General features: G+C 55.0%; 8 protein-coding genes across 8 annotated transcripts; 4 read left to right on the top strand and 4 right to left on the bottom strand.

The window, feature by feature from the left end:
• Positions 1-235: 235 nt before the first annotated feature.
• Positions 236-3745, top strand: NCS57_00254000 (uncharacterized protein; the record flags this gene model as incomplete). Its single annotated transcript, XM_053052569.1, has 1 exon — positions 236-3745. One exon carries the CDS (start codon positions 236-238, stop codon positions 3743-3745), a length of 3510 nt encoding a protein of 1169 aa, XP_052917815.1.
• A 969-nt stretch (positions 3746-4714) lies between these two features.
• Positions 4715-6114, top strand: NCS57_00253900 (Phosphomevalonate kinase; the record flags this gene model as incomplete). Its single annotated transcript, XM_053052568.1, has 2 exons — positions 4715-4983; positions 5052-6114. 2 exons carry the CDS (start codon positions 4715-4717, stop codon positions 6112-6114), a joined length of 1332 nt encoding a protein of 443 aa, XP_052917814.1.
• A 410-nt stretch (positions 6115-6524) lies between these two features.
• NCS57_00253800 (uncharacterized protein) lies at positions 6525-7053 on the bottom strand (the record flags this gene model as incomplete). The annotated part of the gene is made up of 3 exons (XM_053052567.1): positions 6525-6705; positions 6760-6818; positions 6877-7053. 3 exons carry the CDS (start codon positions 7051-7053, stop codon positions 6525-6527), a joined length of 417 nt encoding a protein of 138 aa, XP_052917813.1.
• A 1616-nt stretch (positions 7054-8669) lies between these two features.
• Positions 8670-10248, bottom strand: NCS57_00253700 (uncharacterized protein; the record flags this gene model as incomplete). Its single annotated transcript, XM_053052566.1, has 4 exons — positions 8670-8783; positions 8859-9028; positions 9079-9793; positions 9844-10248. 4 exons carry the CDS (start codon positions 10246-10248, stop codon positions 8670-8672), a joined length of 1404 nt encoding a protein of 467 aa, XP_052917812.1.
• Positions 10249-10952: 704 nt separating this feature from the next.
• Positions 10953-11954, top strand: NCS57_00253600 (18S rRNA factor 2; the record flags this gene model as incomplete). The annotated part of the gene is made up of 1 exon (XM_053052565.1): positions 10953-11954. The coding sequence occupies one exon, from the start codon at positions 10953-10955 to the stop codon at positions 11952-11954; it is 1002 nt and encodes a 333-aa protein (XP_052917811.1).
• Positions 11955-12538: 584 nt separating this feature from the next.
• Positions 12539-14178, top strand: NCS57_00253500 (60S ribosomal export protein NMD3; the record flags this gene model as incomplete). The annotated part of the gene is made up of 2 exons (XM_053052564.1): positions 12539-12606; positions 12690-14178. 2 exons carry the CDS (start codon positions 12539-12541, stop codon positions 14176-14178), a joined length of 1557 nt encoding a protein of 518 aa, XP_052917810.1.
• A 229-nt stretch (positions 14179-14407) lies between these two features.
• Positions 14408-15472, bottom strand: NCS57_00253400 (uncharacterized protein; the record flags this gene model as incomplete). Its single annotated transcript, XM_053052563.1, has 3 exons — positions 14408-14500; positions 14614-15117; positions 15191-15472. The coding sequence occupies 3 exons, from the start codon at positions 15470-15472 to the stop codon at positions 14408-14410; spliced, it is 879 nt and encodes a 292-aa protein (XP_052917809.1).
• Positions 15473-18307: 2835 nt separating this feature from the next.
• NCS57_00253300 (Aspartate aminotransferase) lies at positions 18308-20192 on the bottom strand (the record flags this gene model as incomplete). The annotated part of the gene is made up of 3 exons (XM_053052562.1): positions 18308-19393; positions 19798-19857; positions 19932-20192. The coding sequence occupies 3 exons, from the start codon at positions 20190-20192 to the stop codon at positions 18308-18310; spliced, it is 1407 nt and encodes a 468-aa protein (XP_052917808.1).
• Positions 20193-21112: the final 920 nt, after the last annotated feature.

Raw genomic sequence — 21112 nt, 5'->3', positions numbered from 1 at the left:
CTCCGCTGGTCCACCACACCACTTCCCTCTCCGCGCGCCCACCGAGATCTCATGGCCCGACCACGATCTCATAATCGTTCGACGTGATTCCGGCTTTTGCTCTTCCTCAGGCACAACACTCAATGGCGTTTCACTATACTCGAGACGCAGCTTCATTGCTTGCTTTCTTTCCCCTCTGGTTCCTGTTACTGATGTAGAGGCTCCGCAGTCCTCTCCCCCGCCAGGTGTCTTCTAAATGCCCACCATATACTCCTCCCTTTACTCGAATTTCGTCCGTCAAGGATCAACATTCGCCAAGTCGATCACCACACACGGCTACGCTCAATCACTAGTTGCCGCCACTCACCCTCACGTCCTCAATTCGCAGAACCGACCCGTCTTTGTTCGACGAAAGACCAACCGCCTTGGCCGCTTCTCTAACCTCCAGCTTCACTCCGCCTTCCACACTGAGCGAACAGCAACCTCGGGCCTCCCCGCCGTTGAGCACCGTCCCGAGAACCATGGAGGTTTAGACGCCTACTTCGAGGCCTTGCAGCACCAGCAGGCCACCGGTGAAGTCGATGCCGAATGGACCCAATTCGACTTTCCTAAGCGCATTGAGTGGAAGCCCACCGCGGCCTCCATTCTCACCAAGGATAAGGCGTCTGCCCAGGATGTTGAACAGGCATTGATCGAGGAGGAGGAGAGGTCCAACCTCTTCCTTGAGGACCAGGCGGCTCTCGCCCACATTGATGCTGCCCTCGAGCGAGAGATTGAGGCGCGAAGTCTCCAAGAGGCGGCTGAGAATGCCGTCGCTGCGGGACGACCAGCTTCTGCTCTTGACTTTGAGTCACGATCTCCTGTGGTTGAAAGGTCGCGAACTCCCGCGAGTGTCGCTCGCAGTGCCACCCCGCCGGCCGACCCTCAGTCACAGTCTTACGCCGACCACCTCCACAAGCTCGCTGAGGGTGGTCGATATGCTGAGATCCCGGCTGTCTTCGAGGCCATGCTGGCCACTGGCGTCCAGCCCATTGCTGGTGCTTACAACGCCCTCCTCCTGGCCGCTATTCACATCCCGATCAAGAAGATTGAGATTGTCTCCAAGGCTCTCGATGTCTACGCTGACATGCTCCGAAGGAGGGTGTCGCCTGATGCCGACACCTTCAACATTCTCGTTGGTCTTCTGGCCTCCCGATGCCTCGAGGTGGCCGAGCTGAAGGCTATCCTGGAGGACAAGCGTGCTCGATTCGGTGGAATGGATGAGCCTGGCAAGTTCATGCTTGGATCCCACGAGCTTGAGCATGCTATTCTCTGCGAGGACGACCGGCTCGATCTTGCCATCAAGCTGTTCGACACCTCGGTTGACACCGACGCTGCCGAGTACTCGGCCGAGACTTACCATCAGCTGATCACTGCCTGTGCAAAGGCTGGTCGCGTTGCCGATATGCTCCGTCTCTTCGAGCACATGGAGGCCAATCAGACCGTCCCCTTCGCAGCGGTCTTCCCCACCATGATCACTGCCTTCGCCTCGTCTGGCGACCTGATCAGTGCTGTCGAATGCTACAACGAGTACCGCAACCTGGCCATTGCTCACGATGAAGGACGCGATACCCTTCATGACCGACTCGATGCCGAGGTCTACGCCGCGGTCATCAACGCCTATGTGGTGACCGACAAGATTGAGGGTGCTATGAAGTTCTTCAAGAAGATTGTTGACGAGTATGGTGTTCGTGCTGCTGACATCAAGGATGCTTTGGTCACCACCGGCTTTGTCAAGGGTTTCATTACCCGAGGTATCTACCAGGAGGCCTTCCACTGGGCTCAGGCCGTAGAGGCCGAGTCTCGTGCGAAGGCCATGGGCGAGATTGCCACCATTGCCGCTGACAAGGATGACAAGGCTACCGCTGTCGCCGCCTACACCGGTATTCCTACCCACTTTGAGGATCTGGCCACTCCGGCGACCGCTCTTCTGGCCATGAGTGTGCGAGAGGGCGATGTCGCCAGTGCCACCAAGTACTGGCAGGCTCTCAGCAACCCTGAGATGCAGGCCACTTCTGCTTTCATTGAGCCCACCGCCATGTATGCCGTCGCCTTGATTGGCTCCGGTCAAGTGGCCGAGGGCCTGGCTCAGTCCGAGATGATGTTCCAGCGAATCCGATCCTCAGTGTCCGATCCCCAGTCTCACCTTGCCGAAGAGATTGACGAGGGCGCCGAGTTTATCTCACGGTACATGGAAAGCCGAGGAATCACTGATCCTCGCGAAGCTGCTTCCCAGGTCTCGAGCTTCCCTCAGCAGAATTTGTCCGCCTCTCCCTTCCTGTCGACCCCCAGCGTTTCCAGCTTCGAGGATACTTACGACCCATACGCCCACAACACCGACTTCAAGGGTTCTTCCCTTATTGCTGACGATTTGGAGGGCAACCACGGCCGCAAGGGACCTCGTCTCAGTGATGCTCTCAACCGATTCCGAAACATGCGACGTGCTGGCCGACACCCCCGTTACATTACCTACGCCAAGCTGATCTCTGCCGCTGCCCGTGATGGCAAGATTGACCTGTGCCACGACATCCTCGCCATGGCCCGAACTGATATGCCTCTCATGCCCCAGTACGCTGTTGTCCGTTACGGTTGGTCCAGTATCCTCGATGCTATGGTCGGCGCTTGCCTGACCATGGGTAACCGAGGACGGGCTGAGCAGTTCCATCAGGAGCTTCTGGAAATGGGCGCTACACCTTCTGCTAACACTTTCGGTCTCTACATCACCACCCTCAAGGACTCGACCAAGACTTTCGACGAGGCTTCTGAGGCTGTCCGGATCTTCCACCGTGCCAAGGCTGAGGGTGTTGAGCCCAGCTCGTTCCTGTACAATGCTCTGATTGGCAAGCTTGGAAAGGCCCGCCGCATCGACGACTGCCTCTTCTACTTTGCTGAGATGAGGGCTCTTGGAATCAAGCCTACTTCGGTCACCTACGGTACCATTGTCAATGCTCTCTGCCGAGTGAGTGATGAGAAGTTTGCTGAGGAGCTGTTTGATGAGATGGAGGCCATGCCCAACTACAAGGCTCGCCCCGCTCCCTACAACAGCATGATGCAGTTCTTCCTCACCACCAAGCGTGACAAGTCCAAGGTTCTGGCTTACTACGAGCGCATGAAGGTCAAGGGAATTGCTCCCACTGCCCACACTTATAAGCTTCTGGTTGATACTCACGCTACTCTCGAGCCCGTTGATATGTCTGCGGCTGAGGAGGTGCTTGGCATGATCCGCACCTCTGGCCAGCGTGTCGAGCCTGTTCACTATGCCTCTCTCATCCACGCAAGGGGCTGTGTGATGCACGACATGGAAGGCGCCCGTAATATGTTTGATTCGGTTCTCAAGGAGGGTCTGGTTCCCGTCAGCGCCAGCCTGTATCAGGCTCTGTTCGAGGCTATGGTTGCCAACCACCAGGTTGCTGCTACCGAGTCTGTCCTGGAGCAGATGCGACGCAAGGGCGTTGAGCTCACCCCCTACATTGCCAACACTCTGATCCATGGCTGGGCCGCTGAGAAGAAGATTGAGAAGGCCCAGAGCATCTATGATACCGTCGGTCGGGAGAAGCGCGAGCCGAGCACGTACGAGGCCATGACCCGGGCTTTCCTGGCTGTTGAGCAGCGGGAGCAAGCCAAGGGTGTCGTGGGCGAGATGCTCACGCGCGGCTACCCCAGCGCTGTCGTCAACAAGGTTCTCGAGCTTCTTGGTGGTGGCCAGGAGACTGCTACTGCCGAGTAAAGCATGTTTTTGTTGCATGATGTCAGTGTGAATGGTTGTGGGATCGGGAATTGTTTTCTTTGTTGAATTGGCGCAATCTGCTTGATACCCCGTTGTACTGGTTGGAGGTTGGGTGGGTTTTTATTATCGGGGATATTAGGATGAAGTTCAAGAGGCTGGTGGCCCTCGAACTGGTTGATTGGAACGGCGTTTGGGGAAACAAAATGGGTCTTGATACGGAGCGTTGGCCTTTGAATGATTGGATTTGGGGCCGGACGTTCCCTGATAGAACATCACCACTCCAAGAAAGGGAAAACTACATGTCTGCAGCATGAATGGACCAAAAGAGCAGGGAACGAGGCAGGTCAGGTCAGGGGACAGGGGATGGGAAGGGAAAGGAACGGATAAAGGAGGCCACCTGGGAAGAATTGGTCAAGGGAAAGCAGAGCAAAGGGTCCTGCTGCTTGTACCAACAATATTTACGTATCTACCTATAAAGGAAGAAATGACAATGATCAAACAAGCCAAGTCGTTTGCAAAGTGATGATGAGACTGATTGGAGATTGCACAAGTTGAGGGGTGATGCTAAGTTCCTGTATGTAGCGATAATGACGTGAGGCTAGCATCATGATCGGGTCAAACAGTTGACTGATAAAGAGTGAAGCCTTGCTGTTGCGTATTCTGATTGGATCATGGTTGTGCCTTGGAATAGAAGCAATGCTTAGGACACGGTCTGTCGGGACTCTGAGTGTGCTTAGATGATAGTGTGGGTCATGTGTGGAAACCTCTCACATGCACTGTACGAGTAGGAAGGAAGCTGATGAGATGAGGATGCCCCGCCAGGCGTCTACGATTCTTCCCGGACTATAAGTTAAAAGAGCTCACAACTCACGGAGCCATTGAGCGTCAGCCCCAATTGAACGTCTTGTCCTTCTCTTTGCCTCTCTCCATCGACTGTATATAACTGTATATACATACCTGCCGCCCAGCATGTCCACCCGCAACCCCACCGTCGCCGTGTCCGCCCCGGGCAAGGTCTTCCTGGCAGGCGGGTATCTGGTGCTCGACCAGCAGTACACGGCGTTTGTGTTTGGGCTGGACGCGCGCATCAACATCATCGCGGGCGAGATTCACACGACGCCTGGGGTGCAGCTGACCGAGATCGTCGTCGACAGCCCGCAGTTCCTCGAGGCGCAGTGGAGGTACGGATACCACCTGGCCGAGGAGGGCGGCGGCATCAAGGTGACTCAATTGCAGGTGTAAGTGAGAGCCCTGGCAATTTGGCTTCTAAGAGATGAAGTTCATCTCATTACTCACTCTTCTGTAGCGGAGCCAAGATCAACCCCAATCCATTTGTCGAGACAACCCTCAGCTACGCACTCACCTACATTGACCGCGTCGCTGGCCAGCGGCCCACCCACAGCATGACGTCTGCCCGCCTCATCATCCTCGCGGACAATGACTACTACTCCCACTCGGAGGTCAAGGGCTCCAAGGGTGGCCGCTTCGCCAGGTTCCCCGTGACTCTGGGCGAGGCCAACAAGACGGGCCTGGGCTCGTCGGCCGCCCTCGTCACCTCGCTGACGGCGTCCCTCCTGGCTCACTACCTTCCCCGAGACCTCTTCGACATTGACTCGGACAAGGGCAGGCGGACGCTGCACAACCTGGCGCAGGCGGCTCACTGCGCTGCGCAGGGCAAGGTCGGGTCCGGCTTTGACGTGGCGACGGCCGTCTACGGGTCCTGCAGGTATAGGCGCTTCTCGCCGGCCACACTGAGCAAGATCCCCGAGCCTGGAGCCGCCGGGTTCGCGGATGCGCTGGTGAAGCTGGTCGACGGTGAGTCCGAGTGGGATGTCGAGATCCTCAAGGACGCCGTCATCATGCCCAAGGGCGTAGTGCTGCGCATGTGCGATGTCGACTGCGGAAGCAAGACGGTCGGCATGGTCAAGAAGGTGCTGGCGTGGAAGGCCCAGAACCCGGAGGCTTCCAAGGAGCTCTGGGATGAGCTTCAGCGGAGGAACGAGCAGTTCATCGCGACGCTCAACGCTGGCGATGTCGAGCAGCTGCCAAGCAGAATCGCGGCGGTGAGGGAGCTGATCAGGAAGATGGGCGACGCGAGCGAGGTGCCCATCGAGCCCGAGAGCCAGACGGAGCTCATCGACGGCCTAAGCACCGTCGAGGGCGTCTACGGCGGCGTTGTCCCGGGTGCTGGTGGCTTCGACGCCGTGGCACTACTGATGAGGGACGACGAGGAGACCAAGCAACGGGTCGAGGAGTTTCTGAAGCGGTGGGCTCAGGACAAGGGCACCAAGGTCAAGCTCCTGGCGGTCAAGGGTGAGATGCAAGGTGTCCGATCCGAGAGCCTCGACGTGTACGCAGGCTGGGTCTGAAAGCAGAGCTGACGTGGGGGAGCCATGTTGGTCTGACTGAAGAAAAAGAGAGAGGTCAAGTCTCAGAAGCCGAAATGAAACATTGTTGCCTTGGTGTTCTCACCACGTTTCATTCACATTCCAGGTGGTGGCTTGGATGGGTAAAAGCAGAAATTACATTATACTCCAGGTATGATGGACAAGTAACACATTTTCGCCTTCCTTCCTTTCCTTTCCGTGCCTTTGTTTGTTTCGAGATGCGAATCCCAGGCATCCATATCCGTATCCATCTAGTTTATATCGTACAAGGGGATCCATGCCACCTGCAGTTGTCAAATACGTGTTCCCAAACCAACAGTGACGCCCCCCATTCTTTAAAAAGCAACAAATAACAAACAATAACAACACGATCCTGCTGAGGCTGTGTTTCTTCACTGCAGGCTCTCGGTCGACGAGACAGAGTTGGACGTGAGGACCGACTTGATGGGAGGTCGGACCGGATGGGAAAAGAGGCTCGACGTCGAGACGGGAGAGCGAGGGGCTCGAGGAGGAGTGCATGGGTCTGCGATGCCGATGCGGCTGGCGGCCTCTTTTTCACGGAGCATGACGAGTCTAGATGTGAATGTTAGAGATGGAGATGTGGTGTTGTGGATTGTGTATGCTTACTGCTCCTCGGACAGACCCGGCAGATGGACGGGGTTCTTTTCAAAGTTGAACGGTTCAGACTAACAAGGACAGTCAGTAACACGGCATAATCGAGTCCAATACCGCAGGTAGACTCACAATCTGCATCGTCCTCTTCTCCTTTCGCCGCCGAACAATGGCGTGAACTCGCGAGCAAAGCGTCTGAAGATCGTCCGACACGTGCATCTTGGCTCTAACAGTTCGAAGGCGAGTAAAGGGTAGTTGAAAGCACCGGGGGTCTCTTTCCGGGGAAGAGGCGAGCACTGCGGATCCCATCAAGGCCTGGTGTGTCGTAGTTCTTCTAGAAGGTCGAAGAGAAGGATTGTGTTTGCTTTTATACAGACAACAACATCTGCCTGCAGACTCTTGGGGGGAGGAATTATCGATCGACGGAAGCGAGGCTGGACGTTCTAGAGCCGGCGAGAAAGAAGCAAAATCGAAGTGATGTGTGTGTCTTGACGCACAGGTTCAATAGAAAAAGAGACCAGCTGAGAAGTGGATGAAAGAAGCAAGTTGTTTCTTTTAAATTTGACAGCAAGGCGGGAAAGACGGTAATAACAAGCTTCTAGACTCGCTTCTAGAGAAGACAAAGAAAAGAGAGAGGTTGAGAGGAGAAACCCGGCACGCGGCTCGAGGGGGGTTGGCGGGTATTTGATAAGAGAGACAAAGAAGTTTGGTGGCAGTGAGTGAGTGAGTGGAGAGACTGTGTAGAGAAGAGAGTCAAAAAGTCCAAGACACGGGAAGTGGGAATGAAAGAGAGAGTGTGTGAGAGAAAAATGAGTGACAGGAATTCTTTTCTACACGAGAGAGGAAAGACTTTTAAATAAATAGATAAGAAAAAAAGGAAAAAACCCTTTGACTCTAGATTGCAAATGCCAACTCATATAAACCAAGACTTTGAAAGGATCGTTCTCGTAGAGATTAGCTGCCAACATCCCAAAACGCCGGGAGCAGGGGCAGAGCGACAAATCTTTCTGGAATGAATCCGACGCACTGGAATTCCAACCGCTGGAAGGGGCTGTCAATGTCCCCTTTTTCATCTCTCTCGCTTTATTGACAAGTCCACGGGTGGCTGTCTCACTTCTCGCCCTTCAGCTGAGACAAGGCGCAGTGCACACGCAACGCACGGTTGCGGGACATGACCGTGAACAAGGCGCTTACCGGAGCTGGAGCTGGAGCTGGAGCTGTCACAGGGAGGCCGCTGCAAGAAATAGCTTAGGTTCGGTACCTGAGCCATGGATCCATGTCTTGGACCTACCGACAGGTGGCAGGGAGTCAGTTAGTGTATGCGTGTCACACGAGGGATGGCGGCGCATCGCTAATCGCAGAGGCTACCCATGATCTACAACATGTCAAAAGGATGAATTATGCAACCGATCAATCACCATTGATCGACCCTTTTTCGTGTCGTGATAGTTTACTACTATCTTGCCCAAGGGAATGGGCCATCAATGTCGTCACTCGCCGCCTCCACACGAGCCGTACCACTCCGTGACGGCATGTCGCAGATTGCTCGACACACCAACGTGTCCGAATGCGGCAATGTCATCCTGAGTAGCTTTGGTTGCGAGAGAGATGAACTTTCTCGTTGAAAACGTCTCACACAAATCGCTCTCTGGCGAGACGCGTCTCAGAGACAGTCGCCAAGCCATCCATTATCATATGCATGCATTCTGCTCGACGCTCACAGAAAAGAGACTCATCATCAACCGAACTGTGAACCGTGGTCTCATATCATTTCATATTCTTTCTCCATCTGCTTGTTTGCTTGCTTGCTTGCAGTCGACACGTCCTCCGAATCAATTCAAGGCCGCGTTCGTCTCATTCATCCGAGTCACATGTCTAACCGCCCCTTCTGTCACTGATCCGTTCCCAAACAAAGAGCATATTCTCTATTTCGGATAATCCTTGAGGTGGTAGCTCTTGAGCTTCACAAATTGATCAAAGCCGAATCGGCTAAGCGTCTGTCCCTTGCCTGAGTTCTTCCATCCTGTCCACGCAAGGTCCTGTTGTCGATTAGCAAATGAATCCATCAATACGTTCCCACCGACACTCCCTGCGCTAGGGAGAAGAAAACTTACCGGGCTCGGGTAATCGCAACGGTTGACAAAGACGGTGCCCGCCTCCACTTCCTCGGCAAGCTCGTATCCTTTGTCCGTGTCCTTGGTCCAGATGCTGGCTGTGAGTCCAAACTCGCTGTCATTCATGAGCTTGACGGCCTCTTCGTCACTCTTGACCTTCATAACGGGGACTGTAGCATCGTTAGTAGAGGGTACCTCAAGATAGACCGCAAGAATTTACTGATTGGGGCAAACGACTCCTCCGTCATGACCCGCATGCTGTGGTCGACGCCCGTGAGCAGGGTGGGTTTCACAAAGTTGCCCTTGGCAGGCGGGTTGCTAAAGGTGTCGTTCTCGGGTGTCGCATCCTTGGCACCATTGGCGATGGCGTCCTTGATGTGGTCCTCGGCAGTCTGCTTGGATCGCTTCGAGATGACAGGGCCGATCTGAGTCTCCTTGGAGAATGGGTCACCCAGCTTGTAGCTCTTGAGCACATTCTGCACCGCCTCGACGAACTTGTCGTGGATCTTCTCGTCCACGTACACACGCTCAAGAGAGCAGCAGCTCTGTCCCGAGTTAAAGATTGCGCCGTCGACAATCTCAGCAGCAGCCCAGTCAATGTCGACATCTGATCGAACATATGCCGGATCCTTACCACCCAACTCCAGACCGACACCCACAATTCGGTCAGAAGCCGCCTTTTGAACTGCGAGTCCTCCTGCAACGGAGCCAGTGAAGCAAACCAGGGAGATCTTGGGATCCCTCACGATAGTCTCCATAAGACTGGGGGATCCAGAGTGGAAGTATTGGCAGACGCCATCGGGGAGGCCCGACTCCTTGAGGATCTCGGCAACACGCTCCACGATGGTGGGTGTCTGAGGTGAGGGCTTCAGGATCACACTGCAACCTGCGAGCAGAGCAGGAACCAGTGAGTTAACCAAGATGAGGTAAGGATACTAGATCGGGTCAACAAGGTGATCAACATGGTGATAGGGCTGGCACGTACATTCCAGGCAAAGAGGATGAGCACAGGACCGACAGGAACCTTTCTGATGAAACGCTTGAAGCCCTTCTCGGCCTCACCGTCGGTATCCTGCAGAGCCTCGTCGCTAATCTTGAGGAGATATTCGCCACGCTTAACAGCTGTGGCAACCTCTCCGGGAGTGTACGAGATGGGACGTCCCATCTGCACGGTAAGCTCCTCACCGAGCTCATCCTTCTTCGCCAACAGGCCGTCCAGGAACTTGCGGACGATCTGCTGTCGCTCCTTCAGCGTTGTCTTGCGGTAGCTCTCAAAGGCCTCGGTGGCGACCTTGGGGAGGGTCTCAAGATCAGCCGCAGAGGCGCCATTCCTAGTGAGGATGGCCTCGTTGGTGTTGGGGGAGATTGTGGTGATGACTTCGACAGACATTATGAGAAACTTGATTGAGGGACTAAGAATAAGAGAAGAAGAGGGTTCAAGGTTGAAGCCTTGTAGAGAGACTGGACTATCTCGCTTGGAGGTTGAAGAGTGGAGTATTTGAGTTGGAGATGCCTCACTCACTCATCAGTGAATGACGGCGGCAGGCGGCTCGCGGCTCGCGGTCCAGTCCATTGATTGATTGCTCCTGCCCCACGTAACCCATCCGAAACCCGACGTCGGCCGCGGCCAAGGTCATTCATCACTCAACCCCACTATCATTGCCCTCATGATAAGGCGAGAGAGGGAGAACTGGCTGCCGCGGTACGCCCTTCCATTAAAAGAAACCTGCATCAGATCGGTACTGGGATGAAATGCCGGGGAGTCAGTGCTTTGCTCTACCTGGCTGGCCTAAAATCTACTACATGTCTATGATAGAGCTAGCTATTCGCCGCCCAGCTAAGAACTTGTCACACTTGGCCAACATCAATAACAATTATCTGTAGCTAGAGGCGATGCCTCCAAAATTAAACTCCAATTCGCCTTGAGCAGTACAATTATCAACTTGGTATCCTGAGCTTCCCCTCACAACCGGTGACGTCGTTCAAAGACCCCTCCAAGTCACATGACCCTTTCACCTCAATGGATATGGATGACCCAGGGATGGCTTATCTTATCAGCCACTTTTTTTTCTAGATCCCCAGCCTCAGGGTCTGATGCTCTGGAGTTCGCGACAAACCAATTGGCACTTCAACATGGCGCCAGAAAAGAAGAACGACTTTCTCGACACCGCCGACAGCGACGAGGAGAACGATGTCGGTTACAACTCTGAAGATGAAGTGACAAAGGGCGGCCACACGGCCAAGCGACGGAAACTCGACTCGGACGATGAGGACGACCTGGGTAGCGACGTTGATCGCGATGCCAGCGACAACGAGGACGATGTGGCCGAGGGAGGTGCAGACCTAAAGGAGGATGAGGAAACCAAAGATGAACCCAAAAAGTCAAAACGCAAATCAAAAGACTCGCTATCGACAGAACTGCCCGACATCACAAAGCCCCTAACAAAGAAGAACCTCGTCGCATCTGAGGCCGCAATCAAAAAGTCTGGCGTCGTCTACCTCTCCCGCATCCCGCCCTTCATGAAGCCCGCCAAGCTTCGTTCCCTCCTCGAGCCTTACGGTACCATCAACCGCATCTTCCTGGCCCCCGAGGACCCTGCGTCGCACGCCCGCCGCGTCCGCGCCGGCGGCAACAAGAAGCGCTCCTACACCGAGGGCTGGGTCGAGTTTGTAAACAAGAAGGATGCCAAGGCCGTCTGCGAGCTGCTCAACGCGCGCACCATCGGCGGCAAGAAGGGCAGCTACTACCGCGACGACCTGTGGAACCTGCTCTACCTCAAGGGCTTCAAGTGGCACAACCTGACGGAGCAGATCGCTACCGAGAACGCCGAGCGCACCAGCCGCATGAGGGCCGAGATCAGCAAGACGACGCGCGAGAACAAGGAGTTTGTCAGGAACGTCGAGAAGGCCAAGATGCTCGACGGCATGGAGGCCAAGGCAAAGGCCAAGAAGAGGAAGGCCGGCGTCGAGGAGCAGGGCGAGGACGAAGTGCGGCAGGTCAAGAGGTCTTTCAAGCAGGTTCCGCTGGCCAAGAAGAGGACGGAAGTGGAGGAACAGCCAGCAGAGGTGGCGAGAGTATTAAGCAAGATTTTTTAATAATCAGCCAGTTTTTGATACTTTTCTATAAGGAGTACAGGACAGTTAACTTGGGCCATATAAAACTAGCATTGCAGAAGTATATGGATTTCCAACGCCTTCAACTTGAATCACACCAAATTAAGTTGAGCTCAAGAGGTATCTAGTTAATGGGTGATTGCCAGATTGACTTATCTCCTACCCTAGGAGCTGAGGAACTCACATTTCAGAGTTATATGAAAGAACATAACTTACCCAGTCACAAAATGGTAAACATAATCATCATTACCATCCCTCATGCTTCCAATCATTATAGGCACATGCTTAGATGTTTAACATGCATGTGCAGCCTAACAAGTCGAATATATCTAAGGCTATTGGTAACCACAACCAAAGAAAAATACCCCACTTTCCCAAAAAAGAATCGCCAAAAATCGCCTCCCGGCAGGAGGGGCAACAATTTTTCAGCAAAAAAATCATGGCCGATAAGGCGCCCGCAGCGCTTATCAACCAATTTTCCCACTCTTTCCTGAGAGTCACGAACTCGTCCATCTTGAACCAAATCAACCAAAGTCATCCATCACCAGAGACATCGTTTGCCCAACATGTCGATGGATCTTGATGACCAGCCTATTTCCATCGCCCCTGTCTCTCAGCAGCAGGGCGCTGCGACGTGAGTGTGCCCTCATTCCCATCCCATCCATCACCCCGCACACATGCGCAAAGAGAAAGACGGACGACTAACTAAGACTTCAGTATTCTCTGCTGCAACTGCGGCGCCCCTATCGATGGAACGACTTCCGCCGGCGCCCTCTGCTACGACTGCATCAAGCTCACCGTCGACATCTCCCAGGGCGTCCAGCGCGAGGCCACCCTCAACTTCTGCCGAGACTGCGACCGATGGCTCATGCCCCCCACCAGCTGGATCGTGGCCGCCCCCGAGTCCCGAGAGCTGCTGGCCCTGTGCCTCAAGAAGCTGCGCGGCCTGAACAAGGTCCGCATCGTCGACGCGAGCTTTGTCTGGACCGAGCCGCACTCGCGCCGTATCAAGGTCAAGCTCACCATCCAGGACGCCGTCCAGGATGGCATGCTCCTCCAGCAGAGCTTCGAGGTGGTCTACGTCGTGGCCTACCAGCAGTGCCCTGAGTGCGCCAAGTCGTACACGGCCAACGTCTGGCGAGCAGCCGTCCAGGTCCGCCAAAAGGTCCTCCACAAGCGAACCTTTTTGTTCCTCGAGCAGCTGATCATGAAGCACGGCGCCCACCGGGATACCCTCAACATCAAGGAGGCCAAGGACGGCATCGACTTTTTCTTTTCCCAGAAGAACCAGGCTGAGAAGTTTATTGATTTCCTCAACTCTGTTGTTCCCGTCAAGGTGAAGGCGTCTCAGGAGCTCATCTCTCACGATGTCCACACCTCCAAGACGTCCTACAAGTTCACATACTCGGCCGAGTTGGTGCCTATATGCAAAGACGACTTGGTCGCTATGCCCATCAAGATGGCCAAGCAGAACGGCAACGTCTCCCCTCTCCTCCTCTGCCACAGGATCGGCACCTCGGTCTACCTTTTGGACCCCCAGACCCTTCAGACATGCGACGTCAGCTCACCAATCTACTGGCGTGCTCCTTTCCTGTCTCTCGCCGATACACACGAGCTCGTCGAGTTCATCGTCATGGATATTGAGCCTACCATGACTCAGAAGGGCAAGTGGACGCTTGCCGAAGCCACAGTTGCCCGAGCCTCTGATCTCGGCCACAATGACCGAACATATTTCACAAGGACACACCTGGGCCGACTCCTCCAGCCTGGTGACTCGGCCATGGGTTACCTACTGTCCGGTACCGTCTTCAACAACACAGAATACGAGGCTATCGAGGCCTCCAACCAGTATGGGTCGACAATTCCCGACGTGGTGCTGGTCAAGAAGCACTATCCCCGCCGCCGGAAGAACCGCAAGAGAAACTGGAAGCTCAAGCGCATGGACAAGGACGAGGGAGAGCTTCTTCCCAAGAAGGCCGACCAGGACCGCATGGACCGAGAGTACGAGCAGTTCTTGCGGGATGTGGAGGAAGACGAGGAGCTCCGTGCCACGCTCGCCTTGTACAAGTCTAAGAAGAAGACAGAGGAGGAGATGAGCATAGCAGAGACGGAGGAGGGCGATGATGAGGCGCCGCATGTTGATATGGATGAGTTGCTGGACGACTTTGATGAGCTTACGATGGAGGATCGGCAAATGCATGGTTAGGACTCACAATGAAAAGAACTGATTTGACTTCCATGGCTTGTGTTGGTGTTTGACAAGATTGTGGTGACAGAGCATCGGCATGGATGCTCATATAAAAGAGGGAATGTCGTCGAGAGAAGACCTCTTTTTGGCGGGTGTATGCTGTTCCACCTTGCGAACTTGCTCTTTTGACTTTTGCCGTTGAATTCTTCGCTTTTTGATCCCAAAGGGATCGTCGTCCTCGTCATCATCATGAATATCTTTGTGTTTGGATGCTTTGCCAATATATGGTGTCTCGGTTTTGCTGGATGCTGTAGTTGGTCGCCTTATACTTGAGCTTGTTCTTGGGGTGTTAGTGGTGGTCGTGCTCAAGGGCCGAGGAGTGCTAAATGTCGGCCTTGTCGCTGACCGAGCCATGGCTGGAGATGAAGTTTGCGTGGTGCGACTTGATTTCACCATGGGTGTCCGAGAGGGCGTGGATAGATCCAGATCCTCTCCGTCGTCCGTCTCCTCGTCATCTGCGGCGGGTAATTGACGCTTCTTGGCCGAGAACGCCTTCGGAGTTGCTTTTAGCTTGACTGGGCTCAACTTCTGCGAATCGAACCCAGCTGCTGCCCTCGTAGCCGCCGCCCCGGCCATGCCGCCTGATATCCATTTGTGCTCCTTTCTGGGACTCTCCATCAAGCCCTTCAGACTTCTCCCCACGAACGGCGTCTCTTCTTCATCGCCGTTACGCATGAATCCCCGCTGTTTAACGGCACGCCGCACGCTTTCCTGCCTTCGCCGAGCAAGGAGTGTGGGTGCCCCGATTATAGGACGCTCAATCTCACGGATGGTGTCGGCGTTTTGGCTCTTGGCTAGGGACTTGAGACGGTTGTACTCTGCGCGGTGAAGATGCGTGGTGAACTGGTGAGCCATGTTGAGGAACTCGTCCTCAACCATGCGGTAGCGGTCATCACGCTGAGGACCGGGTCTCATGAATCTGGGGGTATGTTAGTCACGGGGCTCAAGTGAGGATAAGAATTGGATGTACCTCTCTGGTGGTGGTTCTGGCGGCGGCGACGTGGATGGGCTCCTTACACCATCTTAAAACACGTTTAGCTGTGAAATGATGTGCGTGAGCAAGTTGCGAGATACCTTCATCGTCAATGACGCGATCGCGACGCGGTTTCTTGATGAACGACGCCGGGGTTGAGGCTGACGCCAGGCTCGGTGAGTTAGTCCGCGCAGCGCGTGGGCTATCCGACTTCACGGGCGGTTTCTTATCAGCGTTCGAAGGAGTCGTGGATGTCTTCCACGGCAGGCGTCTGCCCATAGCTGCATTACGGGTGGTTGGTTGATTTGATTGATGCTATCTTGATAGTGTTTGGTGGTGGGGTCAGGAGTGGTTGAACTGTGCTCGCGTAGTGGCTCCAGGCAGCTACACCTCCCCCAGACATTAGGTCTAGTCGCGTAGTCACACAAAGAGATGAATACCATCCAACCCAACATGGCGACCTTCTAGGAATGCCTCTGGGAACACTTTTCTGCAGTAAGGAATAGAATTTTGCGACACAGAAAGCCCAGATGGCTTTTCTATCTTTAACAATCATGCCTAGGCGTTCAACCTGTTCCCCGCCCTGGGGGTGCAAGGGAGGCAGGCTGGTAGTTGAATAAGTCGAGACTCCGCCTAGTTCAACCTTGTGATTGAACTCACCCTACTACTAGTTTCCCACGCCAGAAAACAGCCCTTCTTGCATAAGCTAGTTATACGAGTTACTGCCCTTGACAGTCTGGTGTGTCAAACTTGAACAGGAATCCCTCCCTACCAACCGTTTGAACCAAACCGGCCAACCTGTGAACCCAACCATCCATGCAAGTCCCGTTCTCATGAACTTCCATTTCAACAACTATCCCGAGGTCATGTAAATGTCACAACTCACACCGAGGACGTTCACAAGAAAAATGCATTACCGAGGCAACCCCCCCTAACCTTCCAAGATCGCCAAGTCATGCCACGGCCTGTCGATTCAACCGGGGAGATCAGTCCATCTTGCACAGCCGTCTCGGTTATCTTTGTTGCCCACCTACCTAGAACACGGATGGATATCTGTCTCCGCCAGCTTTCACTCCCTCCGGAAGACCAGTGTCCGAAGAGATAAGATGCTGGAACGGGGCAGAAAGCACACTTCCGCCATGTTGGGACTCACCAACAAACCCCCCCCGGCGATAACCCCAGAGATAACCCCAGATTCGCCACGAGTCGAATGTTTACGCCCTGCTCAACCCTTGCTTATCGAACCAAGGCAGCTTTTTTTCAATGTCCGAAGCTTCGACACCCTCATCCTGTGAGACAGTTGAGACACGCAGTTACATGCCCGCCAGAAGTTGCCCTCCCTCACCAGACAGCTGGGTCTCTTTTCTTCCAGACAGCCTCACCGAGATACACACAAAATACGCAAGGTACACTACCGATTGCGAGACCCCTACGTAATGTTGGTAATCTGCACCGTCCCAATGGCCGCCAAGCAATTTATTCTTGGTCATTTTTACTATCGGCGCACCCCCACCGGCATCGGAGGCCCTTGCAACAAGAAAGACTCATTGTAAGTGGGAATTTTCTTCCCCAAAGTCCTAGTTTGTACCTTCAGGTCAACATTGTTTGGGTCCCAAGGACCCGCAGTGGTGGATACGCAATTGTGTAATAGCCCACCTGCAAATGTACATAGAGCAAGTCATCTTGACCGGCAAGTTTTTCCTGGTTTGAGAAAAAAAAAACATTGGATTTTGTAGAAGTTTTGCGGAAAAACTTCATGACATCGGCGTTTGTCGGGGTCAAAATGGATCCTATGTTGTAAAGCTGCTTCCTCATGACATAACGAAAAGGTAAGCAGGACTGTTCAAACAGCAACTTTTGATGCAGACTTGCAGTTCAAACATAATCACCTGGTTATCAAAGACAATCCACTCCCCCCTCCGAACTCACTTTGTTGTCCACGGTGAAGCTCCTTATCACCTCCGTCCCCACCGCCAGGAACCTCCGTTCCGCCGGTTTCCCCCGTCCAGGTCAAGTCAAGCGCAGCAAGACCACACCCCCTCCGGCCATTGGCCGGGTTTTGGGCCCCGTCCCAGTATCAGCGCCCCCCGGTCCCCAGGTCAGGGCAAGCGAGCGGCTCCCATGCGGGGGAACAAATGGCATCCATGCGGGGGTGGGCTGAAAGAAAAAAAAAATCGAGAGAGAAGGTGAAGCGGGAGCAGAAGAACGAAAACCGGACCGCCCTTCTCCGTGTGGGGAGGCGACCGTCCATTCCCTTTCCCCAGACGGGACCAGGGGACCAGTCATCGACCCTCCCCCCTCCCCCGGTATATCGGAGTCGCTTCACCGTCGGCCGTGAACGCTCACGAGGCCGGACTTTAGAAGAAGTCATCGTCGCCATCTCCCCCGAGAGTGCGAGATTTCACCGAATGGTGTGGGTGGTTTTTTTTTTTTGCATGATCCCCATGTTTCTTCTCTTGCGTTGGCGTCCCTTCCTGCTTTGGGCCCCAGCTACCACAGAAAGATAAAACTTGCCCAACAAGGCAGGAACTACCCGCCGTCCAAGGTGAGAGGCGGGCCAATCACAGACAAAGCTCGGGAATCGGAGCCTGCTCGAAGCGGCAGTTTAAAAGAAATCGAGGGAGGGAAGCTGCGACTCCACTGCGCCTGCCTTCCTCCGGGCCAGGTCAGGTCAGGCCCCCCCAGGGTGTTCATGCCCGTCTGCTTGGGAAAAGGTGTGGCGTCCAAGTACCTAACGCCAAGAATACGCCCTTACCACATGTCAACGTGGACAATGAAACAAGGTCTCGAGATTTGGAGCTCAAGCTCAAGCTCAAGCTCAGACGACATCACACGATAAACAGGGCAAGGCACAACATGTTAAAGTCTAATTCGTCTTGAAATGCATTGGCTTGCGGGTGAGGTATATTAGAGCTATACGCAGAACACAAAAACCAGGATCGTCCAATGCTTTTTGCAGAGACCCCGCCAAGATGTAGGTAGGCAAGTACCTAGGTGCGATAATCAAAAGCTGTAAACCAACGCCGAGTCCTTTCCAGGGTCTTCTTGTAGTAGTAGAGTGACCATGTCCCATGAGTTCATACAAACGATCCCAAAACAAATCAAGTTGCTTGCTTACTCTTCCGTCACCTCAACGTCGTCCCGTACTACCTTGTCAACAGCCTTGGCAAAGTACTCAACGTTGTTCTCGTTGAGACCAGCCATGCTGATACGACCGTTCTTGGTCATGTAGATGTGGAACTCTTCCCGGAGCTTGAGCACTTGTGACTCGGTCAGACCCGTGAAGCTGAACATGCCAATCTGGTCGGTGATGTGGTTCCAGGTGCCAGGGGTCTCGAGCTCCTCAAGCTTGGACCGCAGGGCGTCGCGCATGCTGATGATGCGGCCCGACATGGTGCGCAGGTTCTCCTCCCACTCGGCAAAGAGGTCGGCGTCGTTGAGCACAGTGCTGACAATGCGAGCACCGTACAGGGGAGGGTTGGAGATCTCGGATCGCTGGAGGACGGCGAGCTGAGAGCCGATGCGGGTGATGGTGGTGGAGGCATCATCACTTGAGGGAGTGACGGCGTGGAAGCAGCCAGCACGCTCGCCGTAGAGACCAAAGTTCTTGGCGAAACTTTGAGCGACAACGAGCTCAAAGCCCTGCTCTGTGAAGTAGCGGATGGACCAGGCGTCGCGGGCGAGGTCGCCAGAGGCGAAGCCCTGGTAGGCGGTGTCGAAGAAGGGGAAATGCTTCTTCTCCTTCATGATGGCAGCAATCTCGGTCCACTGCTCCTGGGTCGGGTCGACACCAGTGGGGTTGTGAGCGCAGGCATGGAGGACGAAGACGGAGCCCTCGGCAGCGGATTGCAGAGTCTCCTTCAGGCCCTCAAAGTCGAGGCCCTTGGTCTCCTTGTGGAAGTAGGGGTATGTGTCGACCGTGAGACCGACGTTCTTGAAGATCTGGTGGTGGTTCGCCCAGGTGGGATTTGAGACGTAGATGGTGCGGGGGCCCTGGTAGAACTTGGCGAGGAAGAGAGCGCCCAGATGCACGGCACCGGTGCCCGAGATGGTCTGCAGAGTGACGGTGCGCTTCTCCTGGAGCGCCTGGGAGTCGGCGCCGAAGATCAGCTCGGCAGCCTTGGAGGTAAAGCTGGCGATACCCGCAATGGGGGCGTACTCATGGTTGAGCTCGGGGTCGTTTCGGAGGATCTCATCAGCCTGTGACGCATGCGGGGTTAGCCAAGTTCTAGAGCAGTCAAGAATTCGGGCAAAGTCGCGGCGGGGCCGATTGGGGCGATTGGGGCGAGCTCTGGCACGGATTTGCGCGAGAGGGCTCCATGAGGCGCATCGTGAAGTGTTGGCCCCATGACCCCTGAAAGGCGCTTATACGAAAGCCAGAGAGAGCGCGCGAGCTGTAAGGAGCTGGAGCTGCCTCTGGCGGATCCGCATCGGAAGCGTCTCCCGAGCAGGGGGGATTGTTTTTGGGTGGTAGGGCGTTCGTGGAAGGGCAATGCATGTGCATGCGACAGAGGGGATGGGGCTTATGGGTTTATGCGACAGAGGGATGCAGAGGCGACGCGGTAGAGCGAAGCTCACGGGGAGCAGCTCGGTGTAAGGCATACCTTCTTGACGACGGGCAACACCCAAGGCTTTGCGTTCTCGTCTCTGTAAGCGCCGATACCCTGAGAGAAAGAGATGTTAGCAGGAGTCAACAACAACAAGAGGGACAAGATAAGAACAAGAAGAAGCAACTTACAAGATCGACCTTGCTGGTGCTCTCATCGGCCTTGTAAGCCCTGGCGAGACCGAAGAGAGCATCTTCGGGGGCCTGGGGGACAATGTCGGCAGGGAAGTTGGTAGTGGAAGCCATGATGGGCGATAGATGACGAGCGATATGGTTGAGTCTAGAGATGGAACTCGAGAAAGAAGAGGACGAGGTCGGCGCCGTTTTATCAGTCGAGCTCAGGATGCTACGGCCACCGTGAGTCTGACGGGGCGTGCTCAGCGACGGTGTCATAGTGGGCTGCGGCCCTGAGGATTTTCGATTAGGGGGGGGAGGAAGGAGGGGCCTTGGGGACGTCTCCGGTGGCCTGGGTGGGACCGGGGGGGGCGTGTTTTTGCGGGTGAGGTGAGGTGAGGTGAGGTCCCGGGCGGGAGTGTGCGTCCGAAAAAGATACCTGGAGTACATTGGAACAGTCAGTCAGTGTCATCCATGGATGATGGACAGTTGTTTGTTTGGAGCGCGACATGCACTGGACATGCCCTGTAGCCAGCCTGCAGCGCACCCCGAGCCCGCCGAGTCGCCCCCTGTGGCCCCCCCGGATGCTGCAAGTCTCTGTAAGAGGCTGCCGCTCCAGCGATGCATCGTCGCTGCAGGTGTGCTGCACTACACTGCACTACACTGCACGCAACGCCCCAGGCCCAGCCCGCAAGCCCGTAAAGAAAGATACCTTATCGACGAAAGGTACCTACACCGGTGACCTCAGGTCCCCTCGAGCTTGAGGTGCCCGCTCCACACAGAGGAGCCAGCCATGGCAGTTGCGTAAACCAGATTCTGGCCTGATGCAATTGGCCATGCCCGGGGCGTGGTGTCAAGGAACTCGACGCACGCGGGCAAATTGGGCGCCGTTGTTCCGGACCAGTGGAGCGCTCGGGGCAAGGGGCTGTGGTGGCTGACTCCGCCAGATGCCAAACGAGGACAAAAGGTGGGCGAAGGTGGGCTCACCGGGCCACGCTCCAAGGTGGGCTTTTGCTTGTGCGCTTGCGCGATGCTTGTTGTCCGATGATGACTTATGGATGCCCATGTCCGAAGGGAAGGGAAGGGAAGGAGATGGGAAAGGGACAATGGATGCCACGATGAGCATGGACACGGATGGAATGGACGACCGGGTTGCCGCCGGCCGGGGTGCATGGCTTTTTTTCTTCTTGAAGGGGCAA

The sequence above is a fragment of the Fusarium keratoplasticum genome, chromosome 2 (genome assembly GCF_025433545.1).
Source record: "Fusarium keratoplasticum isolate Fu6.1 chromosome 2, whole genome shotgun sequence".
NCBI classification, from domain to species: Eukaryota; Fungi; Ascomycota; class Sordariomycetes; order Hypocreales; family Nectriaceae; genus Fusarium; species Fusarium keratoplasticum.
This window is presented reverse-complemented; position numbering and strand designations above follow the sequence as displayed.